The following is a 15,324-nucleotide window of genomic DNA, read 5'->3' on the forward strand; positions in this document are numbered from 1 at the left end:
TGGCCTACTCTCGTATAGAGGGCGTTGACGGTTTCGTTTGTTATTTAACAATTTTAACGCATATCAGTGAAAGAACATGGGTCAAAATAATAGAAATAATTAATGCAAATTAAAAAAAAATCATTTATCCATATTTAAATACATTTTATCGTATTTTTATAAATTTTCATTTTTGGTTTCAAAGTGTGTCGATAGATGGCAGTGAATTTACTGTGGTTACAAAATTTACTATGACAGTACCGCTCTATAATATTATATCCTCTTTGACATCACAAATCACTCGCGTTTCCATGTGTGAACGGCACGTCCGTACACGCGTCATGCGTCATAGTGTGAGTAAGTTGCTTAATGGTACTGAGAGTACGCCAGAAGTCCGCCAGATTTCTGTCGCGGGGTGAGGTAATTCGAGTCGGGGTAACAATCTATTATAATGACCTACTAGCTGTGTGTTTATCAAAAATATTTGTATCTGAGTTATGGATGTTACTTGATGTTACTTACGTATCTAACTTAGTCTCATCTTCGCCTAGTACCCACAGCTTTGCTTAGTTTGGGGCTATTTGCGTTTACTTATTCATAGGTCCAGGCGACCAAAAGAAGCCCCTGGCCATGGAGCTGCGGTCTGACTTAATTCTGCAAAGTTTGGAGAACTTCCTCGCCTCGCCCAAGGTGAAGAAAATTACCCGCGACCTGGCGAAGAAAGCTGCCGTCATATACAGGGCTATTGAGAAGGAACTCTAAAACTGACGTACATTGACGTTAACTGAGGACGGGCCTTACGGGGTTACGGGCACTAACATAGACATAGTATAGTAGTTATAGACATGAAACCGAGCGACCAGGGGTAAGAGAAAGACATATTCATGTATTGACAGGTTAATGTATGGCAGCATAATCCTTTTTCTCTTTCACTTATAAATTTCGCTATTTCGCCATCGCCTCCTACCTAGCTGCCATAACCCGACCATGAAAAAACCCGGTCGGTGATAAGGACAAAGCATGGCACTATTTTTACGAATCGCAATAAGACTATCTTTCTCTATCAAAGAGTGTCAGGCCCTTGGGCACTAAGCATGATGCTGGTTCAGCGGTGTGCCTCACGAAATCGAGCCAATCGTTCTGTCTAACGCGCGTAGTGCGCCCTAATTTCTATCTTAGCTTAGCTAAAGCTCTTTAAAGTTTTGCCTTCATGTACATGTTATCTTAGTTTGACTATTTCGTTTGTATCTCTCAGTTACTTAAAGGTAGCTGGAAGAGATCCCTAGAGGCCGGTGTCGATTTTAGTCGCAAAAATGTAAAATTGATAGATTTCGTCGATGAAATTGTACACCTTTTGTTACCAAATTGAAATAACAAGTACTGCTTTCTATTAGCACGTCTTCTTATCTTGCCTTTTATCAGATCAATTTTTTGAAAACAGACACTAAATTAGTAATGATTTTTTTTCTGAAGGACGTTTAGATAAACGCGCGTAAAGCACTGATTTTGTCGCTCTTATTTGTAAATTTCGTAAAGTTTGGACTGCTAAAAATGGTAAATTTGTATTACACATATTCTGTACTTGACCTTTATCAGATTACATTTTTGTTATATGACTTAGAGTTCGAGAAAATGAAAGTTAAACGAATTCAATTTTCTCCAGAAATTACTTTAAAACAAGTGACAATTTCTCTAAAAATCGACTTAATTTCAACGTAATTTGGATACTTGAACAATCTACAACATTTGCTGAAACTATTCTTATACATCAATTTGTATAATTTACCACCATCATTTTTTGATGAATTTTTAAAAACTGCCCCTTCTCTTCATATATTACCGGTGACGGACGCTCGCGACCTCATTATTAAAAGGCAAGATGAGAAAACGTGCTAATAGAAACTAATACTTGTTATTTAGATATTACGTAACAAAACGTGTATAATTGTAACGACTAAATCTATCAATTTAAAATTTTTGCTCCAAAATCGACTACGGCCTCTTAAAAGGGGATAAGTTCGCTTTAGTACACATTTACTGTATGCTCTCTGTGTTATGTACTTGCTTTGTGCAATAAAGTGTTTACTACTACTACTACTAATTTCGACCGATCGCGCGTGATGCGAACTCATCAACCAATCGCGGTGTAGCTATGGCACACCAAAATACTGGCCTCATTCTTATTGCCCATGATTGCCCGTAAGGCCCGTCCTTAGATATAATACGTCAATGGACTCCTACGTTAGATTTTAAAAGACAACTTGGTTTATGAGATTTGTTACTCAAAAAGGTTTCTAAATAAAGGTGTCATCGTCAAACTTGAGATTTTTTGTTTTTCATGACACTGGTGAAAAGTCGTTTATACCATGGAGACTATATAAAGGAGCCAAATCTCTACGTATGAAAAGTGTCCATCAAAAACAGTAATTAGGCGGCGCCACCATACACCGAAATACTACCAAAAACAACCTACGTAATTTGGTCGGGTTATTTGTTGTCTTATATGGTTCATGTTATACTCATGTCCCAGAGCCTAACTAGCGCCACCAGAGAGATTAGGAACTATTATTTAAAGCTGAAAGCGGTCACTTTTGCAACAATTCTGCCATAAGAGATTGGCATCCTTTCTAGACCATCCATAAATCATACCAAAAATAGAGAAATTAAAAATGGCGGCCATTTTTTACAACTTCGACTACGAATTCATAGTTATCGTTACCTTTCGAATCCTCACATATCAATTTTCATCATGATTAGAGCAAATTTTGCGTCGGACGTACCGTTTTCGAGCTACGAGCAAAAATCTGAAAGAGCAAAGATTTTTGCACACCAAGGTTTGGGCAAAGTCGGATTATACGCATTTAGGACCAAATGAAGGTATTAAAACGATATCCAGCTTGCTCGAAATTTATTCTCCGAAAAATTCTAATTTGGCTAGCCTATATGACTTAATAGGTAGTAGGAGCCAATTACAGAGCTATATTATTGTAGGTAGGTAAAAAAAAACAACAAATAGTTTTATTCAAAATATTTTTTTATTAAATATCAGTACAGTTTCATCTGTTTTACATCTCTTTATACAAATACAAATTTTTATGATTTCTTATATAACGATATCCGTTAATATTAATTAATTTACTAAATCCACACACGAAACAAAATTGAATATGGAATTATCGTTAGTTTATCTAAATAAATTCAAAATTTTCTTTGACTAATATGAAAAAAGTAATTAAGCTTTCCCTAAAAAATGTATTACGCTTATTTGTGGTATTTTCTATACAAAGGGACCTTATTGTCGATGGCGCTTACGCCATTATTAACGATGCTCCGATATAAATACAAATTTTATTTTATTCTATACAAGAATATTTTGATTGTAATAAATACCATAAATAGACATATAAGTAATACATAGCTTAGATAGGTATAACTTTTGTGTAATGTTATCTCTGTGTTTAATTTACATATGTATTAGTTTAGAGTAGATAGATAAAATTGCAATACCCTTACAGGGTGTCATGTTGTGATACATTATCGATTAAGAACATCTGTAATTTTACCAATGTGAAAGCAATAAACATATATATATTATATATATAATGCCGCGCGACGCTGTGCGGCGTAAGCGCCATCGACAATAAGGTCCCTTCTCATAGAAAATGCCCCTTTTTTTAAACAATTTTTTTTCGTGAAGGCGATACGGGTAAGGCTGGCATACGGTTAAGTGTGACTGGACCTCACATTGGGGTCTGATTACACATTGATTAGTGCTACATTTGCTACTTACTTTCTTCTTACTTTAGTAGAAAATGTATAAACTCGGAATAAAGACTTATTAATGTGTAAACACTTATTAATTTATAATAATTTGACGGCCGGTCTGGCCTAGTGGGTATTGACCCTGCCTGTAAAGCCGATGGTCCTGGGTTCGAATCCCGGTAAGAGCATTTATTTGTGTGACACAGACATTTGTTCCTGAGTCATGGATTTTTTCTATGTATTTAAGTATTTGTATATTATATATATCGTTGTCTGAGTACCCACAACACAAGCCTTCTTGAGGTTACCGTGGGACTTCAATTTGTGTAAGAATGTCTCTATAATATTTATATTTAAAAATATTTTTATAAATGTGTAAACAGGCCCCAACGTGAAGGCTACCTACACTTCCCTGCAGCAACCTGCAGACGCACTTACCCCTATTGACAAAACAAAAAGTTACGTAAAAAGATTTTTGTATTTTTTTAAGAAACGCTCAACAACTTCACGAAATTCGAAAAACATATTGAAATACTTAACTTCGACTATGCGTATAAAATAACTTATAATAGGAATAACATATACACGATTAAAGCAAATGAAGCACCATTAAAAATAGAAGTTTTTTATTTACAAACAAATATTTAGTGATTGCACTAATTATAAATAAATTAAAGTATGGCATTCAAGACAAATTTTAAGCATTGTCAATTTAAAAAAAAACGGGCCAAGTGCCTGACTCGCCCACCGAGGGTTCCGTACAAAAACTTCCGCGTGTTCCCGAGATAAAGGGTCTTTACAGACAGACGGACGGACAACAAAGTGATCCTATAAGGGTTCCGTCTTTTCCTTTTTAGGTACGGAACCCTAAAAAAGTGTCCTGACATTTGTCTAAGTAGGTACAAATAAATTTTTAAAATTACTGACGATATTTTGGCATTTTCGAAAGGAGTAAAATATTTTTAGTTACACTTTTTGAGAAATTTCATCCGAAAATGCCTATTTAAAATTTAAAGACAACACCCCACTTTTTTGAACTTACCAAAAATATTTTGGAAGTTTTGATCAGGTGAATGTTCTCCGTAAAAAGGTGCACTTTTGCATAGTGAACTGAGGTCCTTTTCCGAAGAACGTCACAATAAACTTTATTTTAAGTTTTCTAACGCTAAAGTGTGTTAAAACTAACATACGTAAAGCCTGACCAGTAATATATGATCATTGTCAAGAGGGCGCTGTTATTCTCATGTATAGGGTAACAGTTCAGTATAGCATGAAAAAAATAGTTCCAGTGAAATTCCGCAACATGGCGCGTGATCATATCATATATTCCTGGTCAAGCTTTACATTTAACACAAAAGTGACTGGACGCAATAAAAAAAAAAATAGAAAATTTAAATCACAATAAAACAAATTAATAAAGTAAAAGGAATACACAGATTTAGTCTTATTTTAAGAAAAACAAAATTCTTGAGCAAATTGATTATGAAAGCTACCCAATTATAATGAGGGCTACCGCGTTTTTTTTCGCCGCTAGGGGCGCCAGTGTAGATGGAGGCCTTTCAAAATGTCAAATGTATATAAGTTTTGGGGGTTTCAAGCTTTTATGTCTGTCTCATTTCAAACATAGACAGAGAGAATCATACTATTTTTGCTTACACTAGTGCTAGCACCCAAAAGAAAAGGATGAGCATAGTTTTTTTTGTTCTTATTTACTGACAGTTTGGTTTGACCAACTATATGTGCCATTTCAATCAAAAGGGTACTTATTGTCGGTTGTCAATAAGGCGCTATTTCCATACAGCTTCAATTTGAAATCAACCTTATTGACAAGCGACAATGTGGTACCTTTTAGTTGAAAATGTCACATATGTTAGGCGAGTTATTTCTGTACAAGAGGTGTAAAGTTTAAGAAGAAATTGTGCCTTGCAGTTTGACAGTAAGTAAATTACTCTAAACGGTGCCATATTACTCCAATGTTCTGCCACCAGAGTGCAGCATTAGCCTTTTTAGTAAACCACAGAGTAACTTATACATACTGTACCTTTAACAGGTTTTTGACAAGTTTTCAGAGATAATAAAATATGACATTGATGCATCATGGCGGTTTGTTTGCAGAAGACCTACCGGGAAACGCGAATCCGAAATTTCGCTATCTGCCTCTTTATCGCTCGAATATAAAGTGACAGAGATGTTATATAACGAAATTTCGATTTTCTTGTTTCGCGATAGACCCTCAAACTGTGGTAGTGGCGCCCCCTACGCAGTGTTTCGCGTAATACTCCCTATTGCCAAACGTCAACTTTTAACAAGCGCGCCATCTATCGGCAGACCTGTCAAATCGAGGGACATTTTTTATTAAACTACATCTCTTTTATAATTAATAACTCTTAATCTATAATTAACTAAATTCATTTTATAATCATTTAGGAATGAGCGAATGCAAGATAAACATAATTATTTGTAAAACAATTAATATAAATAATACTTATAATTGCAAAATAAAATAGGTAACCTTTGCAATGTATATAATGTTAGTATAATACTTAAATTAAGATATTTTATACTTAACTACCTAATTTGACCACAGACAACTAAACTAACAAGTATTCGTGGCTAGATGGCGCTAAAACAATTTGACAAATTTAATAGTTTGACAAACTTTAATATATTACTACCAAAGATAGATATAATTCCGTAATAGATGGATACAGTCTAAGGAAAAAACGTGCCTCGAAAATCAAGAAAATTTGATTCTCGATCAGATGGCGCCACTACCTTTGGCTTACTCTCGTATAGATGGCGTTGACGGTTTCTTTTGTTATTTAACAATTTTAACGCATATCAGTGAAAGAACATGGGTCAAAATAATATAAAAATAATTAATACCAATATTGCAAATAAAAAAAACATATATCCATATATAAATACATTTTTTGATATTTTTATTTTTTATTTTAATCGTGTGTCGATAGATGGCAGTGAATTTACTGTGGTTACAAAATTTACTATGACAGTACCGCTCTATCCTATTATATCCTCTTTGGTTACTAAGATTTTTTGTTCGACTTCACAATTTTTATCACTCTAATTGTCTGTGCTGCGACTTATAAAATAATTCATTTGGTCTGTACATACCTACTTACATACTATCTTCATTTTAGTTTATTTTAAATAGTTGGTTTTTGATTTATTCACACACGTAGGTAACAAAATGACCTGACTAACCGACATACGATAAGTTTTCTTTTTCAAATTAGAAGTAAAAAGCCAAGAAATACTATCAACTTCTCAAATATTAACAACTAAAATATTTAAATCTCAGCTGCTGTATCCTCTTAAACTTGACATTGACACATTAGCAGGTGCTGCCCCCAACAGTTCACGCACGCTATCATATAATTTAGAAACTTATGCTTCACATTGAAATTGCGCGCTAATAACAGGATGCTCTTGTACTGCCCCCTACAGCTCATAAACGCTTCCCTATTGGCCAGAAAATGGTAATTAAAGTGATTAAAAGACGCGACACAAGATGGCCGCCGCAATTAAGATGGCGGCCGGTAACAAAGATGGCGCCGAGCATGTTAATACGTCACTGGGGTACAGGTTGGGCGGCATCGCCTCTTCGCCACCTTTGCAGTATTCACCGCGGCTCTGAAATAACAAATTATATCAATATTTTTAGGGTGCCGTACCCAAAGGGTAAAAACTATTACTAACTCCACTGTCCGTCTGTTTGTCACCAGGCTGTATCTCATGAACCGTGATAGCTAGACAGTTGAAATTTTCACAGATGATGTATTTCTGTTTTTTTTATTTTTATACCACGTCGGTGACAATCAAGCATACGGCCCGCCTGATGGTAAGCAGTTACCGTAGCCTATGGATGCCTGAAACACCGGAGATATTACACGCGCGTTGCCGACCCTTTAAAAACCTGTACACTCCTTGAAGAACCCCATACTGTAGCCCCTCGGGAAAACCTCGGCAGGGAGCTCATTCCACAGCCGAAGCGTACGCGGAAGGAAATTCCTCTTAAACCGCACAGTACGCGACCATTTAGGTGCTAGGGTGTGAGGATGAACACCTGTTGCCGCTATAACAACAAATAGTAAAAAGCAAAGGGGTTAAGACTGACACACAAACACTGACCTTGAACTCATTGCCGCATACTTCTCTGCAGGGCGGGCACACCACGCCACCTTTGTGGAGCCAGCCCCTCTTGATGATGCGTACCTGCAGCACCTGCCCCGCGTGGAAGCAGGTGTACGTGTAATTACCAACCTGGAACAATTCAATTCAATTCAATTCAATTTTCTTTATTTCAATTTAGGCATTAACATAATGCACCTATGAAAGTCAAAAAAGTACAGTTGTACAAAATTAAAATTAAACATTCATCCAAATAATCACAAATCACAACATACATTACAATTTACATACTTAGAAAATACAGAATTATTAATAAAATCAATTTCAATTACCTATTTAACAAATTAAACATTTCAATCAATACAAAAAATATATAACAGAATTATAAATAAAATCAAATTTCAATTTTATCATTAGCGGCAACCCTAGCAATATAAATCATTTATTTACATAATAGATAACAGAGATATTACAGCAACTGTATGAATACTAAACTAAATTAATAACTAGCTTAAATCTAAAATAGGCCCTTTAGGCATTGTACAAAGGATGCTGGCGGCATTTCCTCGCTGTATCGCAATGCTGATACTTTGTGCGTGGAAACCGCCAGCTCTTCGGTCATCAGTTACGTCAACCAACACTAGCAATTATTGATACAAGATCTAATTTTCTAAGAAGATGCAAGTTTATTCACGAACAAATGGTACTTTGTTGACCGTTGTATAATGCATTCGGTCTAAATCGGCTTTAAGGGTCTACCCGCGGTTTTCATCGATTTTTGACAAGTTTTGAATGGTTATATCTCCTACTTTTGCACTACATATACAATTATAAGACAAACGGCTATCGGTTCTTCAATCTTTTATCTCCATTTTTGTCTACCGAATTTTGAAAGAAGTTAATACTTATTTATTTATGATTTTTTTTAAACGTTATCTAGAAAAACACTTTTTTCGCATCTCGTTTGCTGTGTTACCACACATGAAATAAGTTTTTATTTTTTAAGATATCAACGGGTGGACACTGGACACCGTAGGTAGGTCAGTCCAAAGGTATAATTTCTGACTTTTAAATGACTAGAAAACGTTGATAACTGATGAGGCACGGTTGATTATACAGAGCGAATATTTTAAACAAACGAAATGGAGCAAAAACAAGTTTTGTATGAAAAACTTAAATTCGCCGCATTTGTAACGTAATTAGTAATTTGTAAAGTTGTAACGTTTGTATGGAAAACCGAGCTTGCCGGAGACCCTTAAGAAATGTTAAAGTATTCATAGAGTAAAATAAATAAGTACTAGATAATTACCACAATATGCAGGCGGCCACTTTCGCACTTATATTTGTAGCATCCCGAGCCCCAATGTTGCCATTCTCGTATCTGTAAGGAACAACATAATTTATTTAATTACATGATTCACGCTTATAGATTTATACAAGATGGGTCTGAATTACTCAACCAACTTCCCAGGTAGCAAAATGACGTCAGCGACGTCATAATTACGGCATTATTACGTCATAATGACGTCGCTGACGTCATAATGACGTATAAATGCTACTGGGGTTGAACCCGCTATGCCATTTGGAGTAAAAAAGTTGAGTATGTCTAGGAAAGATGATATTCTGCAGGCTCTTAAATGAAATAAACACAAAATATGCTAGCAAAAAAAAGCAAACTGAGGATCGTAATAGCTATTTATGCAACAAGTGCGGAAAGTGTATGACTTCCGACGAGTGAAATTTTATTCACGAGCGAGCAAAGCGCACGTGTATCATACATTGTTTTACTATGCATTGTGCGAGTAAATAAAAAAAACATATCATGGCAAATAAGTTTAATTATTAAAAGGAGTGTTTTAAATCGACACGAGTTGCGAATTACCTATTCGCACGTGTATCGTACAACGTTTTACAGTACATATGGCCCTTTAAACTTTCGACATATGCACGAAAAGTGCTCTTTTCCGCACTAGTGCGAGAAAGTAGCACCATATGTACGAGAGAACCAGGGATGTTGCGAATATACGCATCCCCATCCGCATCTGCATAAAATCGATGCGGAGCTTAATGCGGATGCGGATGTGGAACAGGTAGGTACAGGAACGTCTTAGCGGCGGCGTAAGTGCTAGGTAATTTGGTCATTAGCCAATAGGAATCTCGTTTCGTTTTTGTGATTCGTCGATCGAGCACTTTAGCCTATGACGGACAGCGACAAGAAGTGAAAAGTTTGTTTTATTTTGACTTTAGTATAGTAATGCGATAGTGGGGCACCTATATTCTTGTTCAAATACTAAAAGTTTCGTTTTTTTTAAATAAAAATGACTAAATTGTAATACTTGACGTTTTTATGTGCATCCGCGGATGTCAAAAAATCGGCATCCGCAACATCCCTGGAGCAAACGAATCGCCCAATGGTAAGCAATTTTAAATTGGCAAAATACAGAAAGATTTAGCGTTCAGCTTACTCAGTTGCGTACAGCGTACCTCGAAAATATCACCTGTGATCCAATTCCAAAAGCCCTGTGTGTTAAAAGTTATTCCTTAAGCAATGTGTGTTATGTGTTTGTGTGTGTAAAAGTCATTCGTATAATTAGGGCTCTTGTGTCAAATAGTTAATACCTACGGAATCTGAGATTAAGATCAAGTCTTTCCCATCACGGAACACGGTTCCGGACCTTTGGGAGGCGTGCGCGGAGCCGAAGCCAACACGTAGAAGCCCTTTTAACACTAGTGAAATGTAAGGGGTACACCGCGGGGGATGCTGCTCTTGCCCGTGTCATGGGACGCACGCAGAGGCAGCACCCGCCAGGGTGTAAGGACTATTAAGGAGAGTTGATAGGACCTAAAATGAACCATACAATCGTGATATAATAGAGAGCTTTTCAGTCGAGTACCGTGTTTACGCCACGAAGCTTGCTGAGTGGCCTACTATAGGTACGAGATTGAAAAGCTTGATTATAATCACTGTTGTATACAATACCTTTTCTACGAGTCATAATTTTTTTTTCTACTATAAAACCTAAATAATTAAAGAAAATTAGTTAAGTATTTCAGTAGTAGGTACAAAAGACATTAACGTGTGCATAATATATGAATAGGTAAAAATTACTCATGAAATAGTCGCGCGTTGGTGTCTTTTCCACTGGACCGCGGCACCACGTGATTGGTCAAATTCATTATACTTGACTAAATAGTTGAGTTGGGAGCCTATATATGAAAAAGTACCTTTGGTATACGAAATCTTAATACAGTCGACGAGTAGAAAAACACAAATACATAGTTTAATAATTTACAATACAATAGTTTTTTTAACTGACCTGTCGGCAAGATTTCTGTTCCCAAACTCGGTCACTGTGGTCGAAGCACTTGGAGTGCGCGCCGTAGTTCTCCAGCGCGAAATTTACGTCAGTCTCTGTAACAATAAAGAAATGGAATTTAATGGATGTGTAATTTTATTATTATTATTATTTCATTTTAGACAGGCAGCTGATGCTGGTACGTCTAAATCATAGTTCACTTAGCACAGTTAGCATAGTTTGTCTAGTCTATTTTTAAATTGATTAACACTTGCAGAGTTCACAACTTCTGAGGGTAATTTGTTCCAAGCCTTTACTACTCGGTTTGCAATAAAGTGTTTGCCGATATTTGTTTTGTGCTTTGTTGTTATTAGTTTAAGGTTGTGTCCTCTTGTGCGCGTGTTTGAGTTTCGAGCGAACAGATCGCTTAGTTCTGGACAGTCGTAATATCCGTTAATTATTTTGAACGTTTCGATCAAGTCGCCGCGTTCACGCCTTTTTTGCAGTGTTGTCAGGCCCAGCTTGACTAATCTTTCTTCGTATGAAAGTGACTTTAGTTGTGCGGGAATTTTAGTGAATCTACGCTGCACTCGCTCGATCATGTCAATCTTTTTTGAAGTATGGATTCCATATCTGAAAGCCATATTCCAGAATTGGTCTTATGTAGGTCTTATATATCTTTAGCATTGTTTCGGTGGTGAGGATACGAAAAGCTTTTCTAATTATGTAGATTATAGAGTTAGCCTTTTTTACTATTCGTGAAATATGGGGTTCCCACTTGAGATCATTAGACACTATGACTCCCAGGTCTTGTTGGGTCATGGTTCCTGCTAACGCTACGCTGTTTAAAGTGTATGGCAACTTTGGGTTTTTGTTGTGCATGTGGAGGACTGTGCATTTAGATTCGTTGAGGTTTTTAATCAAATTTTATTGAATTGAAGCTAATTTATTTATAATTTTAATTTTAATTAATTAATTTTACAATTTATGTGTGTTTACTAATATATTTTTAAGAAATGTAAACTAACAAAATATGGGCCGACAGACCTGAAATAAAGATTTTCAATTTTCAATAACATTACGTATGAAATTAAATTGTAAAGGTGCGTTGGGGTAAGTTTGACTTTGAAAGAGTTTTTCATGAGGGGTAAGACTAGGGTTGAAAATTCTCGAAAAATCAAAACACTTACCATCAGATGGGATCGTGGTCAAACTGCCTATTCATCATAAAAAAAAAAGGTTTTTTTTTTCAGGACGTTTTGAAATTTTAGTTTTTATCGTATTTTTCAGTTTTTATTGGAAAATTATAGGCACTAATGACATTAGAGTTTTGAATGATTCACGGTTAGTTTCACTAGACTTATATTGACCGGGACTAAGTGACATTGTATTTTTCCGAACAAAACTTTAAAAACATGGCTTTTAGAAAAAAAACGGGAATTTTTCCGGGTTTTTTCAACCCTAGGTAAGACAAAAAATCGTCCGTATGCCGAAGCATTACGGGCGACTTTACATCTAACAACGCATGAAAAACACTATCAATTACCCCAACGCACCTTACAATTTTATTAGACTAGCGTCCGATTTTTTTTCCATAGTCCGGCACATAGTCCATCGCTTTCATCCAATAACCTAGTTCATTTTCTAAGACTCCACTGTCCGTCTGTCTGTCACCAGGCTGTATCTAATAGATACGGACAGTAGTCAGCTAGGGACACGGAGCCTCCATAGTGACATATAGTGCTGTATTGAGTTGTATTTATGATAACTGACATTCGGAACTCCGTAGCGCGATGTAGGAAAGCTAACGCCATCTGTTAGAATTTTGTGGTACGAGGTTGAGACGCAACAGACTTACTGGGAGTATTTTCTTCATATTCACAGCGGCTGCCTCGTATGAGCACGCTCTTGTGTCTCCAAGTGAACTCTTGTAGATAAGGGCAGTAGTCCGCGAGAGACACGGAGCCTCCGTAGTGCGCCTCTTCGCCTGGGGCCACGTTGGGGAGCGTGTCGAAGTGCTGCGACGAGTAATAAATGTTTTACATAAGTATAATTAACTTTGCTTAAGATAATAAACATTTATTTAATACAATACAATACAACGCAAATATTCTTTATTGCTCATCAATATAAAAAAGGATATGAAAAAGTGACGAAGCCCTAAAGTGGTGAAGGCCGGATAGATATTTAGTAAAATACCTGGTAAGCTCTCGGTAATATGTTCTCATGTCGAACAAGATTACAGAGCACGACGGCGGAGCGCCGCGGCGAGCATTCTGTGCGCAGCGGGTCCCCCTTGATGCGTTCACAAAATGGCGCCGGGTTCTTACGTCTGAAAAGAAAAGTACTTATATAAAATATTTGTTTGTTAAGTAAGTAGTATGGATGGTATAGAAAGGATCGCAATCTCTTATGGCAGAATTGTTGTAAAATTGACCGCGTTAAGCTTTAAATAATAGTTCCTAATCTCTCCGGTGGCGCTAGTTAGGCTCTGGGACATGAGTATAACATGAACCATATAAGGCAACAAATAACCCGACCAAATTACGTAGGTTGTTTTTGGTAGTATTTCACATGGACACTTTTCATACATAGAGATTTGGCTCCTTTATACAGTCTCCATGGTAAGTAGGTATAGTTTGTCATCTCTTCTCTTTCCGCACAGACTCTACTGACAAAACTTATTTGCCAGACTATAACACGAAAATCCAACAAAATTTTGCTGGTAATGATGTTAAAAACCCACAGATTAGAAATGCTCCCAACTGTCAGGAGCACTAAAAAACTAAAAAAGTCTCTAGTCTATGGCTCATGTTTCTATGGATTTGGCATAACTGCATTTTTCTTGAACGATCGCAGCGCCATCTGCGTTAAGATTTACGCGTTTATCCTGATTGTAGGTGATATAAATAAATGCCTTTTTATTTTAATACTCATTACAAAAAACAACTTACTCTTCATATTCCTTTTCAGAGATGCTTGTAAAGATAAATATAGACTTTAATACATATTCATATTATCTTATTACCAAAATGTAAGAACACAGCCCTAATCAGGGGTGCGAAACTCCTTGCGTCGGGCAAACTCGGCTCCGTTCGGCTCAGCATTGCTCTGAGCAATTATTAGGGTTGGCACAACTTGACGTCCCTTTGCGTGCACGACCACAGACAAGATAATGACTTGAATTTTGACAACCCTAACCGATAGGGATAGTGCCATATATTGGAAAGGGACAGCATGATCCGACCCTGAACAGCTGTCAAACTTCGGGTTTGTAGGAAGTTTATTTTTGTACGGTAGTACTATTATTTATTCTGTGCCCTAATATAAATTTTGCAGGTTTTATTAATATAGGTACTCGTGCTAAAAATATTTGATATAAAACAATAAATCCGCAATAAATAGTAAAAGAGAGTAGTAAAGATAAACCATCATAAACTTATAAACACTCTAATGTAATCTTATATATCATCATCATCTACCTCGCGTTGTCCCGGCATTATGCCACGGCTCATGGTAGCCTGGGGTCCGCTTGGAAACTAATCCCAATTATTGGCGTAGGCCCTAGTTTTTAAGAAAGCGACTGCCATCTGACCTTCCAACCCTAAACTTAGACCTTATTGGGATTATTCCGGTATCCTCACGATGTTTTCCTTCACCGAAAAGCGACTGGTATTATTATCAAATGATATTTCGTAGTCTGCGCCGGTCCGTCACCGTCAACGCTAGCTCCTGATGATACTACTCGGTACGGAGTGAAACATGACGAGCGTTTTTCGACTTAAAATACGTGAGTGACCCGTTATTAATATATTTAATAAGTTTGATTTGATATTTCGTAGGTACATAAGTTACGAAAATCTCATTGGTACGAGCCGGGGTTAGAACCTGCGACCTCCGCATTGCAAGTCGCACGCTCTTACCACTAGGCCACCATCGCTTCTCTAATGTAATCTTATAGATTAAGGGCCTGACACTCTTTGATAGAGAAAGATAGTGTTATTGCGATTCCTATAAGAGGAAAGAGAAGATAGTGCCATGCTTTGTCTTTATCACCGACCGGGCATTTTTTCATGGTCGGGTTATGGCATCATAGCAAGGAGGCGATGGCGAAATACCGAAATGTAAAAGAGTG

General features: G+C 36.7%; 1 protein-coding gene across 2 annotated transcripts in view; it reads right to left on the bottom strand.

Moving 5' to 3' along the window:
* Positions 1–2,994: 2,994 nt before the first annotated feature.
* LOC134753356 (leishmanolysin-like peptidase) overlaps positions 2,995–15,324 on the bottom strand; it is a 194,931-nt gene continuing 182,601 nt past the window's right edge. For both annotated transcript variants that reach the window (XM_063689235.1, XM_063689236.1), the window contains exons 13-18: positions 13,389–13,521; positions 13,048–13,207; positions 11,211–11,305; positions 9,203–9,274; positions 7,894–8,025; positions 2,995–7,395 (exon numbers count right to left, since the gene is read on the bottom strand). In XM_063689235.1, the coding sequence (XP_063545305.1) occupies positions 7,255–7,395; positions 7,894–8,025; positions 9,203–9,274; positions 11,211–11,305; positions 13,048–13,207; positions 13,389–13,521 (733 nt within the window). In that variant the 3' untranslated portion in view covers positions 2,995–7,254. The remainder of the gene's footprint in view (positions 7,396–7,893; positions 8,026–9,202; positions 9,275–11,210; positions 11,306–13,047; positions 13,208–13,388; positions 13,522–15,324) is intronic.

The sequence above is a fragment of the Cydia strobilella genome, chromosome 26 (assembly GCF_947568885.1).
Source record: "Cydia strobilella chromosome 26, ilCydStro3.1, whole genome shotgun sequence".
Taxonomy (NCBI): domain Eukaryota; kingdom Metazoa; phylum Arthropoda; class Insecta; order Lepidoptera; family Tortricidae; genus Cydia; species Cydia strobilella.